We start from the raw sequence: 26611 nt of genomic DNA, 5'->3' as shown, positions 1-26611 counted from the left end.
TCTAGGTCCTGCAGTGTCCGACAAATACGGGCCCCAGGCCTGGGACTCAAGCTGCACGTGTCTAAGAGGAAAATGACTCTGCGCACGGATATTGACGACGATGTCGTTGGGAAAAGCAACAAGCTTTTGCATGATTGCCTAGACTTTCAGAAAACACTACGGTCATCCCCGTGCCCCCTGGGGAAACCTTTGCTCCGTGTTCACACTTGAGCTTACGTTACGTCAAGTGAAGTTGAGGCAGCTGACAGTGCCTAAAGTAGAAAGACCGACCTTTTAGTAATAAAACTTCCCCACTGGTTTTCATCATGTGGATCCTAGATTCATAAACGTGACGAATGAAGTAACATTCGCTTATTGCAGCTTATTGCTGAGCTGTTTTATTATTCAGCTGAATAATCACATAATCATTCCCTTACCACCTTGTGCCAAATTTAAATTAATTTCCTCTAATTGACTAAATATCTCTACTGTGTCTGACCAGCAAGATTTTATGTACTTGGCACCAAGTTAGTGCAGCTAATGCTACACTCTTAGATTGGATTTGCAGGACTTCAAATAAGCCTCGTAGCTCCTGCAGGGGAGGAGGGTTTAGCAAAACATACTCAAGGCGGTTATGAGCCGGGAACGTATAACAGCCTGTGGCAGGTAGTTAAAGGGTAACTCATATAAAAGTGGCAATACTACAGTGTGAAAATACCCAGTTACGAGCAAAGATCCTGTGTTCGAAAAGGTCCAGTAAGTAAAGCAATGCCAGCAAAATCTGCTCAAAAGTATCAAAAGTAAAAAGCTCTCATCGTGCCGCTTTCATGCGTGTTAGAGCGGGGTGGCTGTGGCTCAGGTGGCGGAGCGGGTCGGTGGTTCGATCCCCGGCTGCTCCCGTCCGCGTGCCGAAGTGTCCTTGGGCAAGAAGTTGCCTCACTTGTAAGTGGGTCTGGAGAAAAGTGTCGGCCATATTAGTAAAAAAGTAAAATGTTAAATCATGGAGCCCCCCCCCCAACCGGCTGCCAAAAGTTGATTTGTATATAAATTTTTAATCTTAGATGCACAAGATAAAAAAATACAGATTTTTAGGCCACAGTTTTTCAGCGACATAACTCAAAACACCTCTGTGTTAGAGCCCGGCCTTTAATCCGTTGTTGTGCCTTTGGAAACTGCCGGTAGCAATATTTCCTCATAGTTTTATACAATTTAAAGATTACACCATTCAAATATTATCACAAGTGTAAATATATATAACACCCAGTGGCGGTTGGTTGGAGGATAACATCACACCTGGCTAAAACGCAGTGCTTTGCTGCCCTCTCTGAAAGTTTCAGCCCCGTCTCAACCTGCGTGGGTGCGGTCAGAGATCCGCTCTCGTCGCGCCTGTGGCCACACCCACCAGTGACGTCACAGGGTCTAGGCGTACACCTGCACATTGGCTGCAGCCGGGTGAGAGGTTGAACCGCTGGGGGTCGGAAAAGACGAGTTTTTCAAATAAAGCACAGACTCGGGTGGTGCTGCCATGTCGCCGCGCTCGCAGTAAACGAGCTGAAGGCATGAGAGGATCTTACGGGACTGGCTTGTTCCTTAATATTTTAATTTAAACAAGGCCAAGAGTCTGCAGCCATGCTAGTATTTCTGCGAGGCTGCACCTAAACACGACAGCATTTTGAGCTAAATGCTAACAGCGTGCTAATATTGCCACAGTGACAGTGCCACGAGGCCTATCAGGTCAAATAGCAGGCTAGGTTGCTAAAATGTGCTAATTAGCACGTAGCACAAACGAAAGCTGTTTTGCAGGTGTGTGGTCGTAAACCAAATTGAAATTTAGTTTTGGTGAGGGAATCACCATCATCCTGTGGGGAACATGAATCCCTGAATCGACTCCATCCAGCAGGCTGTCGAGACACATTATGCTGAATCAGATGTGTCAGCCGACCTCATGGTGGCGCTAGGTAAAGAGTCAGGGAATTACCGAAAGCATTCGAATTCACCATCAGGTAGATGTTGAGGTATTTCACTGGAAATTTTGACCCGCTGGTGGCGCTAGAGGAAAAATCAGGGGATCGACAAAGTCCGCGGGATTCATGTCATCCTCTGAGGACCTTGATGTGCCAGATTTCGTGGTAATCCATCCGGTAGTTGTTGAGATATTTCAGTCTGGACAAAAGTGGCGGACTGACCGACAGAGCGTCTTTGCCGACGCCAGAGCTGAGCAGCTGGCTGTGTTTGTGCCAATCGGGCGGAGGACACGCGTGGATACCTGAGTCCTGGAGGATGCTGCACCAGTACCTGAGGACGCGTCTAGATGCTCTGACGTTTTTTTTAATTGTTGTGAAAATAGCTTTCCCTGACAGTTTCATTGCATCAGGACGCCAGCGTGGAGGTTTTTCTCTGGCATTTGAGGCTATATCAGTTGCGTAATTGATGTATGAAACTTTATAGACAATTCTTGACATAGGCTATTGATCTACAAGGTTCTTGTCTGATTATTTACAAGAGGCACATGGATGATTTGATTTTCAGCATCACTCAAGAGGTATGCTGACCAATAGACCAAATCCTGGTGTGTTCCTCCAAGCATATAATAATTATTATTTTTTAACCATAAACTGACAAATTGATGGAGGATGGAGGTTCTTCTCCTGTGCATTTCAACTCCTAAATAACTCTTTGTTTTTTGTTTCTCAGGTACACCTGTCCCTTTGTAGAGAAATTCTCTATAGACATCGAGACGTATTATAAACCAGACACTGGAAATCAAGCGGATGTCTTCAATCTGTCCTCCGCCGAAAAGAGACAGAGGACAGTCGGTAGGTAGATCGATCATCATACACACGAAAACACACCCCTCAATGCCACCGAGAACACTTTCAGACTTCAGTTGTGTCTCTCGGATCCACTGGCCGGTCGTCATCTCTTCATGAGCAGGATCAGGAACCAAACGTACACAGTGATATTTGCAGTGAAAACACAGACAGGAGTGGAAGAGCTTGTGTTGAGCCTCTGAATACTGAAATTCACTGGGTTGCAGGAGAAATGTGCAGTCGGCTCCAGATGCGTTCCCTGCAGGGAGTGATTACATAAAAGACACACACGCACAGGCACACACACACACACACCTCTGGAGGCAGATGTTCAGTGAGGGCGTCGTGACATCTGTCCTGCCCATACCTGCTGCTCAGATCTGGGTCAGTTTTTGCATTTGTGTGATTCATAATGACTCTGTGTCCCCTGTAGACCCCATAGACATCGTAAAGGACTACATGGCTCCTCACGAGTACCTGGTGGAAGAAGACCCAAAGCTGTATCAGTCTGTCAAGACCAAACGGGGTCCACTGTCAGAGGACTGGATCGAGGAGATCAACCAGAATCCTGGTCAGAACCCCGTCATGTGTGCCTACAAGCTCTGCAAAGTGGAGTTCAGATACTGGGGCATGCAGTCCAAGATTGAACGCTTCATACATGATGTGGGTAGGTATGGCAGATTGTGTGTGTGTGTGTGTGTGTGTGTGAGAGACACCTTCAAGGCTAAATGTTCCTTTTGCTCTCTCTCTTTATCCGTGAGTCGTAGTTAACCCTAAAAAGTCATATATATTCCTGAAAAATCAGTAAGTAATTCCTGAAAAGATCCTGAATAAGGCAAAGCAAGTTTATTTGTAAAGCATTTGTGTGTTTCCTACACAAAAGCAATTCAAAGTGCTTTAAAAATGCAATAAAACGTCAAAAAAGAAAGACAAACAACATAAAAAGATTACAATATAAATGAAAGGAATAGCAACCTAAATTAAAAGGTAAAGCACAAAGACAAGTCCAGAATAACCCTGGAAAGTCTGTGAACACCCTGAAAAAGATGTGAATAATCCTGAAAAGTTAGGGCTATCACTGAGAATCATTCTAAATGCAGATGAAAAGTCAGAACTAACTCAGGAATTATCCCCAATCAAGGTTAAAAAAAGGTAAGGGCAACCTTGAAGATGTGGGAATATTCCCGAAAAGGGAGAAAAATTGAGAATACTTGAAAAAAGTCTAGAATCATCCTGAAAAATTGGTATCAACTGTTTTAAAGTCCTTGACTTTAAAAAGTAAAAGTCAGGGATAAACCTGAGAAAGTTGGTAATAACCCTCAAAAGTTTGTGACTAATGCTGAAAATAGTTGTTAATAAATTTAAAAAGTACGACAGAAATAACCCTGTAAAGTCAGCGATAACCTGGATGGGCCAAAGACTGATCCTAAAAATCATGAGTAATCCTGTAAAGCTGGGAATGAACAAAGCTGCAGAATCAGGGATTCAAATTGAAAGTCTGTGATAACCTCGGAAAACCTGGGAGTAATCCCAAATCATCAGGAACTGTCCTGAAAAATCAGTAATAAATAATAATTAAACAGTCATTAAAACTCAGGAGTAAAGTTTGAAAAGGCAGCAGCAACCCTGGAAGGTCAGAGGTGACCCTGAAAACTTGGGAATGACCCTGGAAAGTCTGCAATTATCCCGAGAATTTGGGAACAAAGATAGAAAAAAGTCCGACACGAAGATTGAAAGTCAGGAAATACCCTGGAGAATCTGCGAGTGTGTCTTTCTGCCCGCATCTGTGCAAGCGTGTGTGTTAAAACTGGCAGGTGTACGAGAAAAGCACGGGAGTGGTCTCTGTAATGATTAACCACTTATTAACGAAACCCCCCCTGGTTTGGAGCAGGGACAGACACGGGGGGAGAGGTTGCAGGCGCACAGGCGCAGCAAATAAAGAAAATACTGAAGGCACCTGGCTGAGGAGGCGTTTGAGAGGCGGGAGCAGAGAGCGGCGTCTGTTTCCCCGAGATAACGCCGCAGACCGGATTCATGTCTTGCCAGCGTCGGGCTGCTCCCGTTTTCGCCGCCGTGACCCAAGACTGTTTGCGCGCTCCCTCGGAAGCGCCTGCTTCCACGCTACTGAAGCGGCAGCCGCTCCGTCTTCACGGCGTTTTCTCAACGGATCTCCATCTACGGAAATGTTCCCCCCGACACACTCCCGCCGCATCCGCTGCCACTTAAACACACACACACACAGGCCTTTGCGAAACTTTTGGCTCCTACCACCTGATGTTCTCTGAACCTGCATCAAAGCCCGTTTCGTGAACGTTATAACATCTGAGCTCCCACAGAGCGTCTTTATTCCAGATTGTGCTGAAAGGGGTCTTTGGGTTGGATAATTCAGAACCTTTCAAGCTTTGTTAATAATCTGTTCAGTCGTTTCCACTTTCGTGCTTAAATGGATGATGTGTTAGTGGTTCTTTTCTCTGGATATTAATATAATAGCTTTCTCTGTCTGCTAATTTTGGCTTTTCTTTTGGTCAGGATGGATGTTTTAATCGTCATCTCCTCGGAGGGTTTCGGGGTTTCATAACCAGCCGGTGATTGTATAGTTCATCAAGAGGAGGCCGCTGATTCAAATTCGAGACTGGCTTCCTCTGGTCATTTGCCATGTACATGTCTATATACATATAAACGTAGGATTTCCGGTTCTTCCCCCCCCCAACTGTCCCACTGAAGGCAAACAAACGCCTCTCTGGCTTCTCTCGGCTCGTCCGCCGCGCGAAAACCTCCGACTCTATCGTGCGTATGAAGTCGCGTGGGCCGCAAAGAGACACAGCGGGTCGGTTATCAGGTGCAAACAGGGCAAGAAGAAGCGGCTGTGATCGTAGGGACGTGCGGACGTGAGGCGGGAAGACTCCCGCCGGGAGAGTCACACACTGAGGTCATTGGCTGTGTCCTAATCCCGTTTCCACATGCTGATCCCGAGCAGGTTTTCTAGTTTAGACTCCGGCGTGTTCACACAAGAAAAGTGACTAAATATGATCCAACCGCCCATAATGCAACCGAAATACAGCCGGTTTTGGAGCGTGATGTTGATGGATGATATGAAACGCGGAGGCGGCTCACGACCTAACTGTGAATCTCTCGGGATACACTCTGTATTCACCAACCTTAACGATACATTTTTCAAGGTTAATCCACTTCTGTTGATTCGTGTCACAGAAACAGGATTTGATCCTCCTTAAAACGAGTTTACACGCCAATAAATCCTCGTTGCCGTCCTCGCAGGTCTGCGTAAAGTGATGGTCCGTGCCCACCGGCAGGCGTGGTGCTGGCAGGACGAGTGGTACGGCCTGACCATCGAGGACATCAGGCAGCTGGAGCTGGAGACCCAGCTGGCGCTGGCTAAGAAGATGGCCCAGTACAGCCTCAGCGAGGAGGGGGGAGCGGAGACCAACGGCTCCTCCGTCGGCCAGGACCAGGAGCCGGGAGCCGAGGCGGCGGGATCCAACACGGAGGAGGAAGGGGGAGCGGCGGGAAAGCTGGGAGATTCGCTGGAGACACGAGGGGAGCTCACCAAGCAGTGGTCCACATCCTCTAGATCCTCCAACCGGTCATCTAAGAGAGGAGGTGAGGGCTCTGGGGTTTTTACCCCGTTTTGGTTTTCGGCCAGGCGCCTCGCCTGATGCTGAGACTAGTAATACCAGTGTGTCAGGGATTCTCACACTGTTCGTACAGACATTTACAAGCAAAATGTGCGGTTTACATGAACAACACAGCAACTGAACAGATCTCGTAGGTGCATAAATGTGGTTTATTTTTTCCGCACTTTGATGTGGGAATGACGAACATTCCCACATCACTGCTGCCGGGTATGAAGCTGTTTGCTCCTGGTGTGAGTTGTGAAATCACAACGAGTCCAGCTCTTCCAACAAACAACTCTCCGCGTCTCCGGGGATGCGGAGTTTTGCGTTCTGCTTTGTAACGCGACACGTTTATCGTCTTTTTATCTTGCACGCCTCCACGCATGAGCTTGTCTGTCCTCTCCCTTTAATCATAATGTCATTATGAAAGTCGTCTCTGACCGGCTCCTGCCTGTGTACAGGTAGCCCATCTCACCAGAGCCTCTCGGAGTGGAGGATGCAGAGCATCGCCCGGGACTCGGAGGACAGCACAGACGACGAGTTCTTTGATGCTCATGGTAAAAATCACCAGTGTCTGCGTGAAACACAATCTGCTCACCACACATTATAAACAGCTCCGAGGCCAGTGGCTTTATTGTGTAATTCAAACACGCAGTCCTGCCTCCTGCTTCGTTCCGGCTTTGCAGCATACAAAGATGATCTTGACTGATTCATGTATTTGTGTCATATCTCAGGCTGGCTCGGGGTCTTTGGGCTAATAACTGTTAGCTGCGGAGAACCTCAAGGTTCTCCCCCATTTATCTGGTTTTGTTCCTACCCCCCATCCCAAAAGTTCACAGACATTGAAATATCAAATAGTGAACGTATCAGACCATCAAGCTTTATAAAGGAGCAGTCGTTGGTTGTTGAGTTAGATTCATTGAACGAAACCTACAATAAATGAGAGTCAAAACACTTTATTCTTTATTTATAAAGCTCATTTAAAAACAGCTAAAGCTGACCAAAGTATAGTTTTCCAAGCAAGGTTAAAAACTGGCTGCGTAAAGCCAGGTTCTAAGACTAAGTTTATCATTGCGTGAAGAACAACGCAGCGTGCACGTTCCTGGTGGGAGGTGACTTTGTAACGAGGGCGCCGCGTTTCTACTGTTTACCTTGGGATTGTCACGACCAAAAAAATAGGATGATCGCCGTTGTGATAATTTTCCAGAGTTGTAAAATCCTGTCTGTAAGAATTGAAACCTGCTGTGCAGAGTTTTGGCTTCTGATAAGCCTTCAAATCTACAGACCTGTTAGTCAAACTGGATATTCCCGGTCCCACTGGTACCTGAAGCAACATGCGCAGCGCCTACACAGGCCCCTGCAGTCTTTTGGTGCAGGGCTGTTCTCAAGGAATAGTTTATAGTATTTGCATAATTCAACTGTGGGGTTAATTCAACAGCAGGAGGCTGTTGCACCGTCTGAGGCCATGACAGCAGAAGGTCGATCCCCGGCCTAGAAAGCGGAACAACTTTAGGTCAGAAGGCCTCAGAGACCTTCAGGAGCTTTGAGGTTTCACAAAAGGACCGAGCCCCCCTTGTGATTCAGGTCTGCGTTGAGAGCCTGATCGTCTGGACCAGCAGAGAGGTATTTCTGATTATACTGAAGGTTTCTGTGTATCCCGCAGAGGACTTCTCCGACAACGAGGACATGTTTGCCAAGGAGATCACCAAGTGGAGCTCCAATGATCTGATGGACAAGATAGAAAGAATCGAGGTGGATGAAGCACAAGGTAGGCGACCCCCACCCACGTGTTACGCCAGTTCCTCTACCCTGACAAATGAAACACTGGAGCGCAGGGCTCACGTTTAAGTCATCTCTCTCTCTCTCTCTCTTTTTTTTTTAACTTAAAAATACCAGTGACTGAGTGAATGAATCATGTTTTCACAGAAACTTTGTACCAGGAGTCGGGCGGGGAGTACGCCGTGATGAGTAACGAGGAGACGCAGATGGAGGTACAGTTTCTCCACTGTTTTCTCATTCCATTCGTGTCCCTTTCACACTGACACCCTTAATTAAATAGCTTGTAGATCATAGCCCTCCTCCTAAATTAGCTTTCACTCATCTTGCCAGTTTAGTGAAATTAGGATCCACTCTCTACTGCAGCAATTAGCTGACTTTTATTTAGGTAGAAGATTAAGGTTCTCTCAGTTTACGCTCCCTGCGTGAGTGTGTATAAATGCTGGTTTGGGGCGAGTGTGTGTGTTCCTGCTCGTTGTGTCTGGCGGCGTGTCTCGAAAGAGGGCAAGAACTTCAATCCGCCGGGTTTTCCAGAGAGCCAGACGTGAGTCTCGGACCCGTAGACAGGACTGAGGGGAATGACATTAGAAGTCTTAGGAATAGAGCTTAGACCACATCACGGGACACGTGAGAGAACATTTGAATAGGTAACATTTAGTGAAGAATATAATGGGGAACCCACTATTTGTGTAGTGGTCACGACCAAGAAATAATCCAACACATAACCCCTGTAAAACAGTGAATTATTGTTATTATACTTTAGCACCTATGACACATGTTGATTAGTGAACTTTAGAGTTGCTGGTTGGTTGATTTTGTTACTGTCTCCAGTCTCTGTGCTAAGCTAAGCTAACGGTCTCCTGGCTGTGTGTTTATTCTACGAACATGAGAGACCTTTAACTCCACGTTATTTTATCGCTTCTTAAATGTTCATAATTTCCGCAGTAGATACAACAAAAACAGAGACCGGGATCCATTTAAGGAGGCGTATTGCATTTTCCACCAATTCGGGAGATTTTCCAAGAGACATAAGAAAAAAAAAAGGATCGTCAAAATCGATGCAGAGGAGGCGATCATTTAGTCTTCCGGCATTTTGTCAAACTGTTTTCACAGGCCGAGTAGTATGTAACCTGAATATGACACGTAAAATCAGCAGACTGGCCCTTTAACTTCAGTTTTTCCTGAAATTAGAACCCACACTCAGGGCGAGTTAATCTCAACCAAGGGTCCATTCAGGAGCTGTTCTGGAGCTTTCGACCATATCGCCCTTCCTTCCTCAGCACGGACTTTGCTCAGTTGTGATAGAAACGACAGATGTTCAAAATTCCGTTTTTTTCTGAGCACGCGTCGGCTTGAAAGCGGCGACAAAAGAAGGTTCACATTTGACCTTGGAAACAGCAGTTGCCAAAGCAATCTCACCACAAGGTCCATTTAGTAGCTACTCTACTTTCGGTCACGTCATACAATCTTCCACAGCTGACAGATTTGTTTTGCCAACTGCTGTTACCGTGGTTAAATATAAACTCTCTTATCTCCTCATGGATTTGTCTGTATTTTTTTTTCATGTATTATGGATTATTATTCTTATTTTTATTATCGTTTCATCTGATTAAAGTGTCAGAAAACAGTGAAAAATACCTTCTACACCACAATTTCCCGGAGCCCGAAGTGATGTCTTCAGAAATGCTCTATTTTGTCCAACCGACAGCCCAAAGATAATCAGTTTTTCTATGATTTAAAACAGGGAAAAGGGTAAAAAAAACGCATCTGAGAAGCTGAAACTAGTGAATGTTTGGCATTTTTGCTATATGAAGGGCTTCCGTGATTAATGATTTGTCAAAATTTTTGTTGATTAATTTTCTGTTGGTTGTCTAGTAGATTTGTCGCTAGTATTTTGCCCTGCATGTTGCCTATTTGTCTCCCTCTTTGCTCTCCTCTCCTGTTCCTCCTGTATTTGCTCGCTCCTTCATCCCCATCAACCTTCTGTCCTTTTTCCCTGGTCTTTCCCCGTCTATGTCTCCTGTCGTCTTGCTTGCAGGACTGTTCGTCTCAGCAGTGTCTCCAGCCGTCCAAAATTCACGTCCTCATTCTGGTCCTGCATGGAGGGAACATTCTGGACACTGGCTCCGGTACAGCACCAACCTAATCCTGCAACATTGTTATAAAAGTTACACTTAACACATGAAAAATTCAAACTCTGAAAGTATTTAAAATCCCAAATCTTGAGAATCAGGAACCATCAGTCTTCTCTGTGAGAAAACACATCCTCACATCTCTAAGCTAGAGCACTGGTTCCCGACTTGTGGTCAGGACAAGGGCTGCAATCCTTATTTCTTCATCTTCAATCGCGTGCGGTTTATAACTAATAGGGTAAAATTTTGAAAACAGTGAAAAAAGAAAACGACTCGTCTTAACAACAGTCAACAGTCCAAAACCCAAAAATACCAACTGTACAATGACAGAGACGAGCAGTAAATCCTGATATTTGAGAGGCTTGAAAAAGGAAATATTTGATATATTTCTTTGATAAATGATTACTCGATTATTACAATTAGAAGGATTCATTTGATCTTAACTGACTGATTTATTAATTAGTCGTTTAAGAAGTATGAAAGGACCTTTTAAAGGTGTAGATCTGAGGGTTTGTAAGATAAATACCCGGGTAGAAAGAGGAAAAAACCTTTTTGCTGGAAACATGTTGTTTTTGTTTTTTTTCTAAATTCAAAGTTAAAAAAAGTTAAAAAAAAAAAAACAAAATGCCTCTTCAGGTCTCATAAATTCTTCAGTTGAAACCATCAAGTTTGTTGACCAATGCAACTTTTAACAAAGAATTGTGTTTCTTCCTTTTTAAGGATCACAAGTTGAAAAAGATTTTTTTACCACTGATGCAGAAAATGATGCAAAAACACACAAAAAAAGAGACCAGACTCTGCTCTTTTTTGTCTGCAGGTGAACAGAACAACAAGCAGGGAGATTTAAACACGCTGAGTGGGGCTTTTGAGACCGTGATGAGGGTCCATTACCCTGCAGCGCTGGGACGCATCGCCATCCGGATGGTCCCCTGCCCTGCTGTGTGTGTCGACGCATTCTCGCTGGTCTCCAAGTGAGCGATAGTCGCGAGTATTCAAACGACATTTAAATAATCTCCTGCAACGCACACTCAACCTGCTGTGCGGACATTAAACAAGCCAACACGCTCAGGGGCGGGCAGATAATAATCTGTCCTCTTTGCTCTGCAGCCTGAGCCCCTACAGCTACGACGAGAGCTGCCTGTCCAGCAGTCAGGACCACATCCCGCTGGCTGCGCTGCCTCTTTTGGCCACCTCTGCACCGCAGTATCAAGACGCTGTCGCAACCGTCATCTTACGAGCCAATCAGGTGTATAGTGACTTCATCAAGTCTTTAGAAGGAGCGTCTTTTAATGGCCAGGTCAGTGAGGCACCTGAAGGTGGGCTGAAGGGGGTCTTGCTTATCATTTTGCATATTTCTGCATCAGATTTGCCTCGATATTTCGGCCTCAGTGGCTTGGTGGTGGACGTACAGATGGAGCAGATTTCTGTGTGTGTATTCATGTTTTTGTGCTTGGTCCTCTATAATGCAGGTGTGTGTCATCGGGGACTGTGTTGGGGGTATCCTGGGATTTGACGCTCTGTGCAGCAGCTCTGTGACGGTGTCAGAAAGCCAAAACAGCAGCAGACGGGGCAGCACCATCAGTGTGCAGGTATCGGTCTGGTATGCTAGCGGCTCTGTGAGGACGTACTTAGGCACAGCAATGCACAGTGACAATGCTAACGTGATGATAACAGGTATAATGTTTATCATGTTCATCATGTTAGATTAGCATGTTAACATGCTAACATTTGCTTCACTTAACTTCATTTTAATGGCCAGGGAGTTGGTGGGATTAGTTTTCGGTAGAGTAGCAGTGTCAACAGCAAAACATATAGGAAGACAAGGCATATTACACAATAAATAATAATAACAACAGTATTCCTAGACAGTGAAGATCTGCATATATAGCAAGGATATGAAAAAGCATGAAAAAAGCGTTTCTTAAACAGGGTTGTTTTGGTGGACGGAAACCTGTGGCGCTTCCCAGAGAGCAGAGATTGAAACCGATACTGATCAGCACTAAACACAAAGTATAGCTGAGGCTAATGGGAGCGGCATTTTGCAGGTTTTTGTAGGTATTTGGTCATAAACCAAAGCTTTGGACGAATTAAAATTTTGAATTCGTTGCGGCACTAGATGGAAACTCAGTGGATCATCAACCAAATATGTTAACTTCAAAAAGTCAATAGAATTAATCCTCTGGGAGCCACGGCCATACAAAATCCTCGGGTCGGTGAAATGTTTGACCCGTTGGTAGCGCTAGAGGAAAAGTCAGGGGATCACCAAAGTCAATAGGATTCATCTTCCGGAGCCCCTGAATGTCTGTACCAAATGTCATAGCAATCCATCCAATAGTTTTTGAGATATTTCAGTCTGAACTGAAAGTGGTGGACTGACGGGCTGACATGCCATCCTTTGAGCCACGCAACTAGCGTAGCTAAGAACTCAACCCGTAAAACTGTAGACAACATAAAATTCAGAACACCGCTTAAGGTTTCAAGCCTGACCAGGTTCTTTTCGCCCTCTCCATCTCTGTCTTTCAGGACACAGACCTTCTCTCTCCAGGTATTGTCATAAACAGCATCTCTCCGTCCTCACCCTCCCTCGAAGGAAGCCGGCATCTCAGCCGCAGCAACATCGACATCCCTCGCTGCTCGGGGCCCGACGACCCCAAGAAACAACTTCCGCGCAAGCGTAGCGACTCCTCAACGTACGAGCTGGACACCATCAAACACCACCAAGCCTTCCTGTCCAGGTGAGACGCAGAAATGGGCACAAACATCACAAAACTCCGCCACAGATTTCAGCCCACGTAAGCTCTTTACAGACCTAGCTGCTAAATCAGCTTCTGAGCAGCAGGTATTTTGGGCGGTTGAACTGATCAGGAGCTACAGTGTGTGATTCATGCACAGATGCATGCAGGCAGTAAAACTGTAAAGACTTCATTTGTCTGTTCATTCGTCTTTCACATCATCATTTAGCTTTCATTTTGTTGACAACAAGCGTAATTCATTTTGTCATGTTTTTTGGTTTCCAAAGGTAACTTTTTATTTAGTTGTAGGCTTGTTTTCGTTATGAAAAAAAAGGGTTGTCAACAAATCTTTCATGAAACAAAGGTTTCATTGGCAAATTTCACACTCTTCCCTCCGATCAGTCTTCACTCCAGCGTGCTGCACGGGGAGCCCGGGTCACGGCGCTCCAGCAACAGCACTATGTTGGAGGGAGGCTCCCTGGGAAAGTTCGACTTCGAGGTGACTGACTTCTTCCTCTTCGGCTCTCCTCTGGGGTTGGTGCTTGCACTGAGGAAGACTGTGGTGCCCGCGTTAGATGGTGAGCAAGGGTTTTTCTCCCCTTCTTTTGCACCTTCCTTTTATTCCTATTTTTTTTTATGATGTTCCTCGTGTATCTAATAAAGCAAATACTGTAGCTTTAAAAACAAAAGGTTGGATCTTCTCATCTAACTCTCGGAAAGAAAGCAAAATAAGCATTTTCCCCAGAAAATCAAACTACTCCTTTATATATATTCAGTTCTCACCTGGCTCTGGTGATGTAGAAGTGTGCTCTGGGGTGTGTTAGTACACCGTTACATCACTGCTGGGTGCGATTAAAGGTGCGGGAGACTTGAAACTTTAAACCAGATGGTGCAGTGAAACACTACTTTTCAGCCTAAGCTATATTTACAAACAAGCAGTGGGTTAGCAGGGTCTTGATTAGTAGCTTCACTTGATCCACGCAGTACAGTGTGAACGTAACAGTCGCAGGCTCTGGTCGTGCAGAAAGGCAGCTTAACTCTCCTTGTGTTTCTCTCTCCTCTCCAGTGTCGGCTTTGCGTCCAGCCTGTCAGCAGCTTTACAACCTGTTCCATCCAGCCGACCCCTCGGCCTCGCGCCTCGAGCCTCTCCTGGACAAGAGGTTCCACCTGCTGCCTCCCTTTAGCGTCCCCCGCTATCAGCGCTTTCCTCTGGGTGATGGACACTCAGCTCTCTTGGGTGAGCTCCGTTCACACACATACATCATGACACATTTCATTGCAATACTACTATTTCTACACTACATATGGGCGAGTCTTTATTGTTTACGAGCTTTTATATCTCTCGTCTCTTCCTTCCTCGCTCCATCTGGTTTCCTAGTTGAGACTGTGCAGAGTAACCCTCAGCTTCTGATGGAGTCTAGTGGTGCAGCGCCCCAACGCTGCCAGGAAAGCACCGTCAATGAGACCTCCATCCCTGTGCCCGTCCTCAACTGGCAGGCCTCGCAGCTCCACACGGAGAGTGTGTTTCTGTTAGCTTTGTCTTTCCATCACAGTCTGTCAGTCCTGTTGCTCCCTTTATCTCTTTTATCTCCCTCCTGCTTGTTTTTCTGATGCAACCTTTGGCTTATTTCAAATGGGAAATCCTGGTTTATTACAACCTGAGTCTTGTTTACATAGTTTTGGCCATCAGTTGTATTGGGTGTAATGACATTGTATTTACCAAGTCGAAGGACTGGTTCAAAATTTTAGGAAACACGCTTAGCATAAGGACTGGAAACATTCATCGTTTAATTTACTGTTTATATGACAAAGAAAAGTAGCAAATCCTCACGTTTTAAAAGCTGAAAGCATTTTTATCTTGAAAAATGACTAAAATGATTAATGGGTTATCAAAACAGTTATCGATTAACGATCCCTTAATCGACTACTTGATTAATCATTGCACCTCTTGCCGTATCAACAAGGTGATGATTTGTCACAGTCATTAATTATTCATCTTTTCTCTACCGTGTTCGTTCATATTTGCAGTGGAGAATATGACTCTGACTCCCCTCTTCTGCCTCTGCAGCGGATGCTCTTCACTCACATATTTTCGTCGACGGCCAGTATCCATCGTCCACATCACCAGGGGTCCCTCACCTTCGCTGCAACCGCAGGGCCAGCGAGGCCAGCATAGCCAGCCAGGTGTCAGGCTTAGCCGACTCTTACACCGCCTCCAACATCGCCACGAGTAAGTTAACCTCTAATCTCCTGTGTCTAACCCAAGTTTTGGTTTTCAAGGTGACTATTTATATATTGACGTTATCATTTACTCCCTACAAACATCCCCTCAGCACACGTGGCGAGCCACACTAAAAGGCCCAGTCTGCTGTCCCACCTGGCTCTGCCCTACAATAAATTTGCCACTCGGAACCCTTCCCCTCGGTTGCGCAAGAAAGTCAGGAAAGTCCGTCAGGTGTTCCCGAGAGACAACGGTGTGGAGTCGGAGCAGAGGTCGGACATTAGCTCTGACATGTCCTCTGACATTACCTCTGACCTCACGGATGTCACGTCCGACATCACCGACATCAGCTCGCCACCCCCGTCACCCAGGGTGCTGAAGAACATAGGACAAGGTACCATGGAAGCTGTAGTATGAGGACATGGGGGAAGGACGCTAGGCTCCATCCTCATTCCCTGAGCTTTTTCCTTCTTTCTCTTGCCTAGGCCTCCTCAGTAGTCCTGTTTCCAAAAATCACATACGAGACCCGTAAACCTTACGGTGTGACTTCTCCTCGGCCCAGTCTCATGAGAACCGAGCTTCTCATGGAGTCTGAGCTGTTGCTCTCTTGCGAGTGTGCGTGTCAAACCTCTTTACAACTCTTCACTCTTCGAGTTTACTCCTAGCTCGGAGTCTAGTGCCTCCTAGTGAAACCCTTGAAACTGTGTTATCTTTTAACTTCCTCCAGTTTATCATCATCCTGAGCCGTTCATCTCTACATGAGCAGAACGTAGCTCTGCAGCGGAAAGAGATAGATCACGATCCTGGATGCGCTGATCCCTAAACTCGCCCTGTCTGTCTTTTTTCCACGTTTTCCTCGTTCCTTCCCTGCTGCAGTTGCCTCTCGGTGGTGGGGCAGTAAGAGGATGGACTACGCCCTGTACTGTCCTGACGCCCTGACAGCATTTCCAACAGTGGCTCTGCCTCATCTGTTCCACGCCTCCTACTGGGAGTCTACAGACGTCGTTTCCTTCCTACTGAGACAGGTGCGTAGAGTCTCGCTATTAATGACTTTTGCAGCTGTGGTCACCTAGATGTTTCAAGTTGTTAAAAGAATAGTGTCTGTTAGTCAGGCTAACGGCGTGGTTCTAGGGAAGGGAATGCCGTGGGTCGGTCCGTCACTTTGCTCCAGACTGAATATCTCAGCAACTATTGAATGGATTGCCATGAAATTGGGTCGACAGTAATATTCCCCAGAGGATGAATCCTACCGACTTTGGTGATCCATTTCTTTTCCGCTAGTACCACCAGCAGGTTGATGTTTTGGTTTATGTGAAATGTCTCAACAACTGTCGGACAGATTGTCAAGAACCTTGGTACAGATACCCGTGGTGGCCTGACGACTTTCATGAATGCCTGACTTTTCAGGAAGCCCAGCAGGTCACAGTTTTAATTTAAGGATTAGACCCCTGAGATGCACTATGTGGTTTTTGAGGAGGTCCTCAATTGTCAATTACCCTCTAAAAACTCTCTACATCGACAAGATGGATTGGCACAAATTTTATGTAGACATTCATGCTTCCAGACAGAGAGTGAATCTAACTGACTTTGGCGATCCTCTGACTTTCGGCTCTAGCGCCACTAGCAGGTTGACATTGAGTATGTTTATAGGTACATTAATATCCCGGTTTTGATCCCTATCCTGGTTTTGACCGTATTTGGGATATCGTGTTAACACTTAACATGAGAAATCAGGTAATTCATATCCCTGTTTACGTGATTCTAACGTTATCCAGGTTTCTTACTGTCTGTGTGCAGGCGAGTCTTGATACCTGAACATCTCAACCATTCATTTCTGTACTGACTGAGTTACATCAACAGTTAAGAATGAACACATTTTGTTTCCTGGCTGTCTAAACTCTGAACTCTCTGCTGCATTCAGCGTCTGCGTCTGATCGCCAGTAATGGAAAACAAGACTTGTTTACTTGTACTTTACTTGTTTTACTGACTAATTACTATGTAACTTGAGTTGATGACACACCTGCGAGCAAGGCAGAGAATGATCAGAGACGTGTTTAAGTTGTTTACATGTTACAGTATCCTAGTTTCTACTGAAGTACTACAGCTAGCATATCCAGGTGTCTTTCATCCACTGCCATCATCGGGTCAACATTTCAATGAATCCATGACCAAATATCTGAAAAAATAATGAGATTTCCATGAGCTTCAGCTGCACTTTGTGTTCGTGTTTGGTTCTAATTGACAAACGTTAGCCTGCTCTCACACTAGAATGGTGGAGCTGGTAAACATCGCCATGTTAGCATGCTGAAGTGAGCATTTAGCTGAGAGTACAACCTCACAGAGCTGCCTGCGTGGCTGGAGACTCTTAGACTGCAGCTTTATCCACTTCTTTCATTTCATTAAAGTAATAGTGCAAAATTCCTGGAGTCTATATCAATTTCTTCAACCATTTCAGTAGTTTATAAGTAGATTTACTCGTCACAGTTATCCCTTCTTCAGGTCCAGCAGCTATCTAGAGTTCAGCACAGTTAATGGAGGACAAAGCCACAAACCTTGTTGCGCTGGACCCCTCAGCCAAGGCTAACGGGAAGCTGCAGCAATCTGTCATCAACTTTATTGGTCATTTTAAAATGCACTGGCAGAGTAGCTTTGGCTGCACTGTGGAGAGCCGAGGCAGGCTTGAGTATGAAACAGAGACAGACTAAAAATGTTGTTTATTTAGATGTCCTTTTCTTCCTAGGTGATGAGACACGAGAACTCCAGTATTTTGGAGCTGGATGGTAAAGAAGTGTCCGAATTCACTCCATCCAAACCTCGTGAGAAGTGGCTCCGCAAGAGGACTCATGTTAAAATTAGAGTAAGATCCCTCTTGGTTTTTGAGTGCATCTCCTACAGAAATTGTTTGGCGCCGAGAGGAAATGCAGAGCTTTTTTAAACTGACATGCAATAGCTTATTTTTTTACTCACTTTTGTTTTGTTAACTTTCACAGTACTCCCAGTGCATATTAAAGAAAATATAAAATATTAAAGAAAACAGAGATGACATTAAAAAAGTCAGCTCCCTATTGTCCTTATTTGCTTTTCTTTCCTCTTAACCTGTCTCTGTGCTGCTGTAACGTGAATTATCCCTTAGGGACCTATAAAGCCTTATCTTGTCCTATCTTATCAGAACGTGACAGCGAACCATCGTGTAAATGACGCTGTGTTCACGGAGGACGGAGCCCAGATGGTGACGGGACGTTTCATGTACGGCCCTCTGGACATGGTTACCCTCACTGGAGAGAAGGTAATGGCACATTCAGCTGCGATGAACCAAAAAAAGACGAGTTATGTAATCATCTCTCCATCTGTGTCATTAAGGTCATTCAGCAAAGTGCCGTGTTGAAAATATCTGTTGGTTTTGGGTTGTTTTTTCTTTTTTCTTGCAGATTGACATCCACATCATGACCCAGCCTCCTTCTGGAGAGTGGGTGTACTTTGACACGGAGCTCACCAACAGCAGTGGCCGTGTCTCTTATATGATCCCCGAGAGCAAACGGCTCGGTATCGGTGTGTATCCTGTCAAAATGGTGGTCAGGTATGCTAAGTCATTGTTTTTTCACATCAGAGAAAAATGTTGTTTATTATCATATGTTAATAATATGACAATAAAAATGTACATAAAAATGTGCACTCAGTGGCCACTTTCAGCCAATCAGTCCATAAAAGCATGAAGCCAGTACTAGTGGTTCATTAGGCCCCTCAATCCCAACTGAGCGAGGTTTGAATGCCACAGGCCTACCTGAGTCTTTTCACTGACCAAGTGCTTCCCCTTCATGGCCACAGTCAACCCATCTTCTAATGGCTACTTCCAGCGTGATAACGCTGCATGTCAGAAAGCACACGTCATCTCAAGCTGCTTCCGCAAACATGACGATGAGTTCTCCAGTGGCCTCCACGGTCACCGGATCTGAATCCCATAGAACACCTTTGGGTTTTGGTGGAATGGAATGCATGGCCAACAAATTTATCTCCAGCACCTTGTAAAAATCAATGCCACAGAGAATACAGGCTGTTCAGGGGTCTAAGGGCTGGTCCCACCCAGTACCAGAGAGGTGGACCTAATAAAGTGGCCACTAAGCGTATATTTGACTTCAACATCTTCGCTGTTCACAATAACTTTTTTTTCCTGTCTTTTTCTCCTTCCCGCTGCTGTTCCTCCACCAGGGGCGACCACACGTTTGCAGACAGCTATCTTACTATTTTACCACGGGGAACAGAGTTTGTTGTATTCAGTATTGACGGGTCATTTGCTGCCAGCGTGTCAATCATGGGCAGCGACCCAAAAGTTCGAGCTGGAGCTGTGGATGTGGTCAGGTAAGGATCGTACCCTGAACTCCCTGTAGGGCTCTTCTGCAATAATATGTACAGCAGTTCTCTAGTTAACTTCATTATACAGCAAACTGTATAACCGCTTTTTGTAACCACTACATGCAGACATTTCGTGTGATTACAGCATTTTTCAAACTTCTCTGATGGCCTGGGTGCAGTTGATGTGACACTGATGTGATATATAAAGATATTTTAGACTTGACATTGATTATGGGTTTCATCCAGGAAGCATTCTGGGCCCTGTTCTTTTTTCCTCATACATGCTTCCTCTGGGCAACATTATCAGTCACTGTAGTCAAATATCATTGTAATGTGGAAGATACATGATTGTGTATCTCTGTTTCCCCAGACAACTCTTCTTTGACTCTGCTTTGTTCTTTGATTGTTCTTATTATTGTCTCATTGATATCAGTAGTTGGATGAGTAAATTAAGTTTTCATTTAGAGAAGCTTCGCTCAATGTTTTGCTGTCTCACCAAACAGATTCAGTCTCAAATTGATTTCAGACTCAATTGTATTTGTCATTTTAACAAGGTCGCAGAACTCTTTTTCACCGCATGTATTTATTTCAATTCCCTCTTAACTGACCATACTTGTAAGTCGCTTTGGATAAGAATGCTTCAATCAAACTTGCTTGTTACTTTTAAAAAGAAATTGAAGACGTATCTTTTTAAAACGGCTTTCAATCCTCAAACCTGTTTAATCTATCAATGAGCCTCTTCCTCTCAGCGTGCACTCTTCATCGTCGTTATCATTTGCAGGTACTGGCAGGACTTGGGCTATTTGATAGTGTATGTAACGGGTCGGCCTGACATGCAGAAGCAGCGCGTGGTGGCCTGGCTCTCTCAGCATAACTTTCCTCACGGCATCGTCTCCTTCTGCGACGGGCTGGTGCACGACCCGCTCCGACACAAGGCCAACTTCCTCAAATCCCTCATCAACGAGGTAAGGGAGGCTGGTGTGTGTTTGGGCCGGCGACGTAAGAAAGTACTTGAAGTGTCTAAAAGCTGACCTCGCTCTTTGATCAGGCCCACATGAGGATCTTTGCAGCGTACGGCTCCACCAAGGACATCTCAGTGTACACGTCTATCGGCCTGCCTCCGTTCCATATCTACATTGTGGGAAGGCCCACAAAGAGAATGCAGCACCAGTGTCAGGTAAGGCATAAATCCTGTCAGCACAGACCCCTCGAAATATTTCACAAATCATATTCATGTGGCCACAATTACTGCAGTACAACGCAGCGGAAAGTGAGTGCACATTATTGTTGTTTCGTGAAGTCTGTGTGGTAAATCAGTTGTCAAGAATATGCAAGTTAGTTCATCATAATGAACATTTTAACCATCGGCTTTGTTGGAAAGACCTATCACACAACTAACTGTGTGTAAACGTCTTTTAATTTACCCCACCAACTGGTACTTAACATGCACGACAGCCAATCAGAATGAGACATTGCTATCACAGTCGGGGACTCGCGGGGGATTCAGCCTTTGCTAATAGCTCTAAAGAGTCGATTATGGATGGAGCCAGAAAACACTGAAACATCTGCGACTCATTCAGCCCTCTGAAAAACCAAAAACAACTGGATAACATCAGCAGCTGGAACTTCAGGTAAGGAAGGAAGCGGTGGAGCAAACGTGGAGCAAAAGGTGCTTCGACTGAGGAGGGTTGAGGGTCACTGGAAGATGCTGATGTTACCGATGAAGCGGGTCCCAGGAGTAAAAGTATCAATACCGCGATGTAAAAATACTCCATTACTAACTAAAGTCCTGCATTTCAAAGTCCTACTTAAGTAAAAGTACAGAGGTATTATCAGCAAAATGTTCTTAAAGTATCAAAAGTAAAAGTACCTTATTCTGCGGTGAAATGTCTCCGGTGACTTATATATTATTATATCTGACATTATTAGATCATTACTACTGATGCATCCATGCAAAAAGCCTCAACTACTTTATATACAGGCGGATGGATCAGTCCAGTAGTTCCCAACCCAGGGGTCGGGCCCCCTCAAAGGGTCACAAGATAAATTTGAGGGGTCGTAATTAATGGAAGACAAAAGAAGAACTTTTTCTGCTGCACAAGTAGATATTATTTTTCAGTAGTTTCTCTATTCTTTGCTTGTGGACCGATAACTTTACCTCACGAGACCATCAGTCTAGATGTGAAATGTCCTTTTGGTAGAATTGCAAACAACTCATACACATCTGAGGGGGGCTTCAACTAGACGCTGCTTTTTAGTCACAATCCCAAAAAGTTGGAAACCACTGGTTCAGCTTACATCCCGACTGATACTGGATTTTTGGGAGTTTAAAAAAATCCAATAACAGTATATTGGCTGACAGTTCTTTTTTTAACATTTTTTTTTTTTTAAATGAAATGTTGTAGAGTACAAGTATAAAGCAGCTTAAAATGAAAATACTCATATAAAGTACAAGTACTTCAATTGTACTTTAGTATAGTACTTGAGTAAAAATACTTTTTTTGTTATATTGAATTATTTTGGGAATATAGAAAGATTTTATCATTATTTTGTGTATTGGGACCTTCTAGCTGTCCGTAAGGGATTGTTACACCAAATCTGATCGATCATGTATTTCTTCCAGTTCATCTCGGACGGCTACGCTTCCCACCTGTCCCAGCTGGAGTACAACCAGAGGTCTCGTCCTGCCAAGTCCGCCAGCAACCGCATGGTCCTCCGCAAGGGCAGCTTTGGCCTGGGTGCGGCCGGAGGAGATTTCCTCCGCAAACGCAACCACATCTTTCGCACCATCTCCTCTCAGCAGCCCGCCGGAGCGGGGTCCCCCTCCCCCGGCCAGCCGGGCCGGACTGAGCGCACGCAGAGCCAGTGCGAGATGGAGCGGGAACGGGGGGTCGCGCCAGCAACCCAGAGGAGTATGAGTATAGCTGCGGGGTGCTGGGGCCGCAGCGGGAGCACCAAGGAGGGCAGCGGGGGGCTACTCGGCCCTAAATAATTCAGAAAGGGGCTATGGTGTTAAAGGACCCGGCCTGAACCACCATGATCTCTAGACTAAGACGAAGGGTGGATGAAGAGAGGAAGCGGATGGAGGGTTTGTATTTTAGAAATAAAAGATAGCTGAGGGATATAGCGTAAACAACACACTTCACTGGATCGGAAGAGAGTAGGAAAGGAGGGGATAAAGAGGAAGCTGTCCAGGAGGAGTGGACTAATCAGGCAAAGTTCCGGCAAACAAAAGACAATTCTGTAGCATGACTCTTTTACGGTAATACTTTTATAGGGTGCATCACTAAGTATTAAAAAAATGAGAAGGAAGGATTAATTATAAATATTGTAAGCCTTAAACTAATCTCGTACAACGGGATCCCCTCCCTCTCCCCTTTCTGAACACACACACACATAGAACAGACTGTCCCAAGCATTCACGCTCATGAGCTCAGGACAAACCGCAGAGCCAGATTCATCTTCAAACAGTCAGGCACGGCTTTCTAGGGCCACGTCAGTTTGGCAGCCAGGGCGAAAAGCCGCTGACTTTCACCTCTGTCTCTGTCCCGGTGTCGGCTGAGCGACACCTTCCAGACACTCCGCCCCAGCAAGGACTGGCGATACGTACGTAAAGAAAACCCTCACGATGGACGAAGAGAAAAGAAGTACCGCAGAGGAGGGAAAGACGAAAACTGGGAAATCTTCAAAGGGTCAAAAAAATATACTTCCCCCTTTTACCTTTTGTGGTATTTAGCCGTACGGATAGCTTTGCTTTTATTTGTCCGGGACGTGAGATATCTGTCTGACATTTCTGCCTCTCACAATATACAGTCGTTTGTTTCTAAATCGCTAGTAGCATGGTGAGCTTCAGTATAAACTTTAAGCAACTGTAAAACAGACGAAACAAACAGAAACATGAGCAAATCAAAGAAAAGGGATTTTGCGACGACACAGACAAACAAACAAAACAACCGCACATAGTCATTTGATGCGTTGTTAATACAAAAATATCGATCACTGCAGCTTCAGATGTGTTTTTCCAGTGAGCACAACAAAACATTGCGTTGGGGTGGACGCAGAGACTGACATCTCAAAAACGGGGCACATAAAACAAAAAGTGCCTGCAGACGTAGATACCACACGAGGTAACTGATAAAATACGTATTTATTTTTTTTTAAAAGTGGGCTGAACGGATCCTTTAAACACGTGAGAGCTGGAGGGGAAATCCTGAAATATATTGTCACAGAACTATTGTGTTCGTCACCGACGCGCTGCTTTTACTTATGTCTGAGTCAAACTGCTAGCTCCGGTTTTCACTCCGGCGCGTGTGAGACTCTGTGGTGTGATTCGCTTTCAGTGTGGCCTCTGGGCCGCCCAAGGCCTTAAAATCCAACGAGACACTTAATCCACAGATGGAACAGGAAGCAGAAAAAACCAGGGCATGCAGCATTAAAGCAGCAACTGAAACTCTGTACAAAGACTGCACAGCAACGATCCCTTTATATATTCATCTGCTTGCAATACCTCTGAGCCACCTGTGGGCAGAGTTCTGTTCCCCACATGTGCTGCTGCTGGTAGACACTCGTGAGCCGTTCCCCGGCTTTTTTTGCTTTTCTTTGCTCGGAGGATATGGCACCGGATGGACCTGGTGTTCGACCTGCGGAGGAGCCTGTGGCGGGTCAGGCTGGACGCTCGGTGGGGGCGGAGGCAGGATTTCCTCTCACGCCGACCTGGCGATCTGTCAGTATTTTCACCACGTGGACCGGAGAGATTCAGCGAAAAGGCTGGACTGATCCTTTCGGCGGTGGATCATCCTTTCGTTGCTTCTGTCTACTGAGCTGCGTATTTTCATTCAAAGGGGACGTAGAAGAAGAAGAAGAAGAAGAAGAAGAAGCCACCTCACATCTCCAATCCAAAAACACAGACAATGTGCACAGAGTAAGTCCGACTGTCCACCCACGCCACCCTCGCTCATTCAAGGATAGGGTTTTTCCAAGTCTGTCCTAAAACAATAGTCAGGTGCACATAGGGTATGTACACCGAAACAGGTTTTGCTTCCTGTAATCATCTCTCCCATTCGTACCGTTTCAAATGCACAAAAAAAATGCATTCAGGGCATTCGAAACTCGATATGAAACTAAGGCGAAGGTTCAGCAGTCTGAGTTAGACGGATCAAGTGTGTGTCTCCAAGAAGTTCAAGTCTTTCTAGTACAAAACGACCTCTTTGGGTTTCCACACACAGCGATTGCTTGCTGACTTGCAGTGGAGGGGTGGTAACACACGGAGGGAGATTTCCCACTAAAAGTGCTGTCACCGTGGAAGATCAGTGGTTTTTCTAATTCGGACTGTTCAAGGGTGGGAGTCACGAACACGATTTGATTCGTTTAGGTTCGAATCCGATTCACGGGGTCATTTTTCGGTTTAGAAGTGGTTCCCAACTCCAAACAGATTCTCGGCTGACTAAAACAGGAAAGCGGTCGTGCCCATAGTGAACTCAACGAAATATGAAAGAATAGCCTGCCGTTGAGATAACGGCTCTTAATTAAACTCGCCGTCTGATGTTTTTTAATTTAAAAAACGTTAACTGCATTAATGTGGAAGCATCTTACAGTCTTTTGCCTGTGTGAGAATGAAGCAATGAAAGTGTAATTTACTGTCCAGTATCACTGAATAAATATCTTTTGGAAACCAGCAGTCAGTCAAAGTACTCTTGGGTAAGAGGGGAAAAGAAGAGGAGGAAAAAAAAAGAAGCAGTGCTCCGCTGTGAAATGTCTGTTAAAAGTTTAATCTCCAGCAGCAGAGGGGCCGTCCTCTCTCAACGTCGGCACCAGCCAAACCCGCCATTATCCCCCACTCTGCGCAGGGCTTTTGAAATGAGACACACATTGTCAGTTGTTATTGCTCCGCTCCGCTAACTTCAGTCTCTGGGTGATGGCGTATGAAGTTTTGACAAAACACTTTAATTAAAATCCAAAAAATGTGCCCGAACGCTTGCCTTGCAGAAGCCTCGTATTAGCTTCCGATAAACTTTTTCAGTACATGTTTTGCACAGAAAGAGAACCGTGGGTTTTGTCCCCAGTCAGTTACACAGGAAACGCCTGAGCAAAGGGTCACTTCAAAGCCAGTGTGAACAGCAGGGATGATTACAGCCAGTAAAACCTGTTTCAGCGATCGAACGGGCACTTGACTCGCGGCTTGAGACGGATTGAAAAGTTGCGAACCTATCCCTTTAAACCCATGGAAGCTTTTGGATTCGGGGTGCGTGGAGCGGCCGTACCTCTCGTTCCCTTTCATTTTACTATGCTGTTGTTTTCTGCCCAGCTTCCACGCCGCGCGGGGGCGCGTCTGTTTCCCGCTCTGTGTGTGAGCGGCGGCGTCTGGGGCCCACCGCAAAAGCCAAAATCATTCTCTAATACTGTAGTGAGTCAACTGTGTAACCTCATCGTTGTTTTTTTGCACTAGTTTACAGTGGAAACATCCACTGCTCTAGTTACCATCTCATGTTGCTGCATTTGAACACCTCGGTAGTGCACGACACCTTTTATTTATTCCAGGGTATTCTGTACGTGCAGGTACGCACACGTCTGTCAGGATATTAAAATAATGCAAGTAAATGTGCCAAACAGTCGACAGACCAGAGAAGTGTTTGGATTAGGGGTTTTCAAAGTCTGACACTGAGACAACTGTGCCCCCTCCCCCACCACCACTTAAAACTACAGTTCCCATACTGCTTTGGGGGATGTAAAGTCTCGTGGCCATGGGGTCAGTGAGTTATGCCGTGGGCTGCAACTCGAGCCCAGATATTTTTTAAACCTATATTTGTTTAGATTTCGGAAAATTGGCAACATTGAAAAGTACGTCTAATTATCTGCTAGCAGTCGCTGTTTTGCTAATCGCGGCAATCGGGCGGTAAAGATTTTTTGTTTTAAGTCCCTTGATTGCACTTAACCGCGTTGGTGTGGTTCGGCCAGAATCGTGGGCCAGACCACAATGAC

At 45.4% G+C, this 26611-nt stretch overlaps 1 protein-coding gene across 1 annotated transcript in view; it reads left to right on the top strand.

Moving 5' to 3' along the window:
• Positions 1–22641, top strand: part of LOC120806351 (membrane-associated phosphatidylinositol transfer protein 2-like) — a 31131-nt gene extending 8490 nt beyond the window's left edge. Inside the window, exons 3-26 of the mRNA XM_040157409.1 lie at positions 2674–2795; positions 3223–3456; positions 6066–6407; positions 6883–6978; positions 8085–8189; positions 8348–8412; positions 10236–10326; positions 11147–11300; positions 11437–11626; positions 11799–11918; positions 12853–13064; positions 13464–13639; positions 14128–14298; positions 14440–14580; positions 15130–15291; positions 15395–15676; positions 16159–16307; positions 18024–18140; positions 18453–18569; positions 18712–18860; positions 19490–19639; positions 20415–20598; positions 20682–20810; positions 22257–22641. Coding sequence (XP_040013343.1) covers positions 2674–2795; positions 3223–3456; positions 6066–6407; positions 6883–6978; positions 8085–8189; positions 8348–8412; positions 10236–10326; positions 11147–11300; positions 11437–11626; positions 11799–11918; positions 12853–13064; positions 13464–13639; positions 14128–14298; positions 14440–14580; positions 15130–15291; positions 15395–15676; positions 16159–16307; positions 18024–18140; positions 18453–18569; positions 18712–18860; positions 19490–19639; positions 20415–20598; positions 20682–20810; positions 22257–22625 — 4027 coding nt within the window. The 3' untranslated portion in view covers positions 22626–22641. The remainder of the gene's footprint in view (positions 1–2673; positions 2796–3222; positions 3457–6065; positions 6408–6882; positions 6979–8084; positions 8190–8347; positions 8413–10235; positions 10327–11146; positions 11301–11436; positions 11627–11798; positions 11919–12852; positions 13065–13463; positions 13640–14127; positions 14299–14439; positions 14581–15129; positions 15292–15394; positions 15677–16158; positions 16308–18023; positions 18141–18452; positions 18570–18711; positions 18861–19489; positions 19640–20414; positions 20599–20681; positions 20811–22256) is intronic.
• The last annotated feature ends 3970 nt before the right edge of the window (positions 22642–26611 follow it).

Source organism: Xiphias gladius, chromosome 20, assembly GCF_016859285.1.
Source record: "Xiphias gladius isolate SHS-SW01 ecotype Sanya breed wild chromosome 20, ASM1685928v1, whole genome shotgun sequence".
NCBI classification, from domain to species: Eukaryota; Metazoa; Chordata; class Actinopteri; order Istiophoriformes; family Xiphiidae; genus Xiphias; species Xiphias gladius.
Note: the sequence above shows the minus strand (reverse complement) of the source record. Positions and strands in the feature narration are given on the sequence as shown.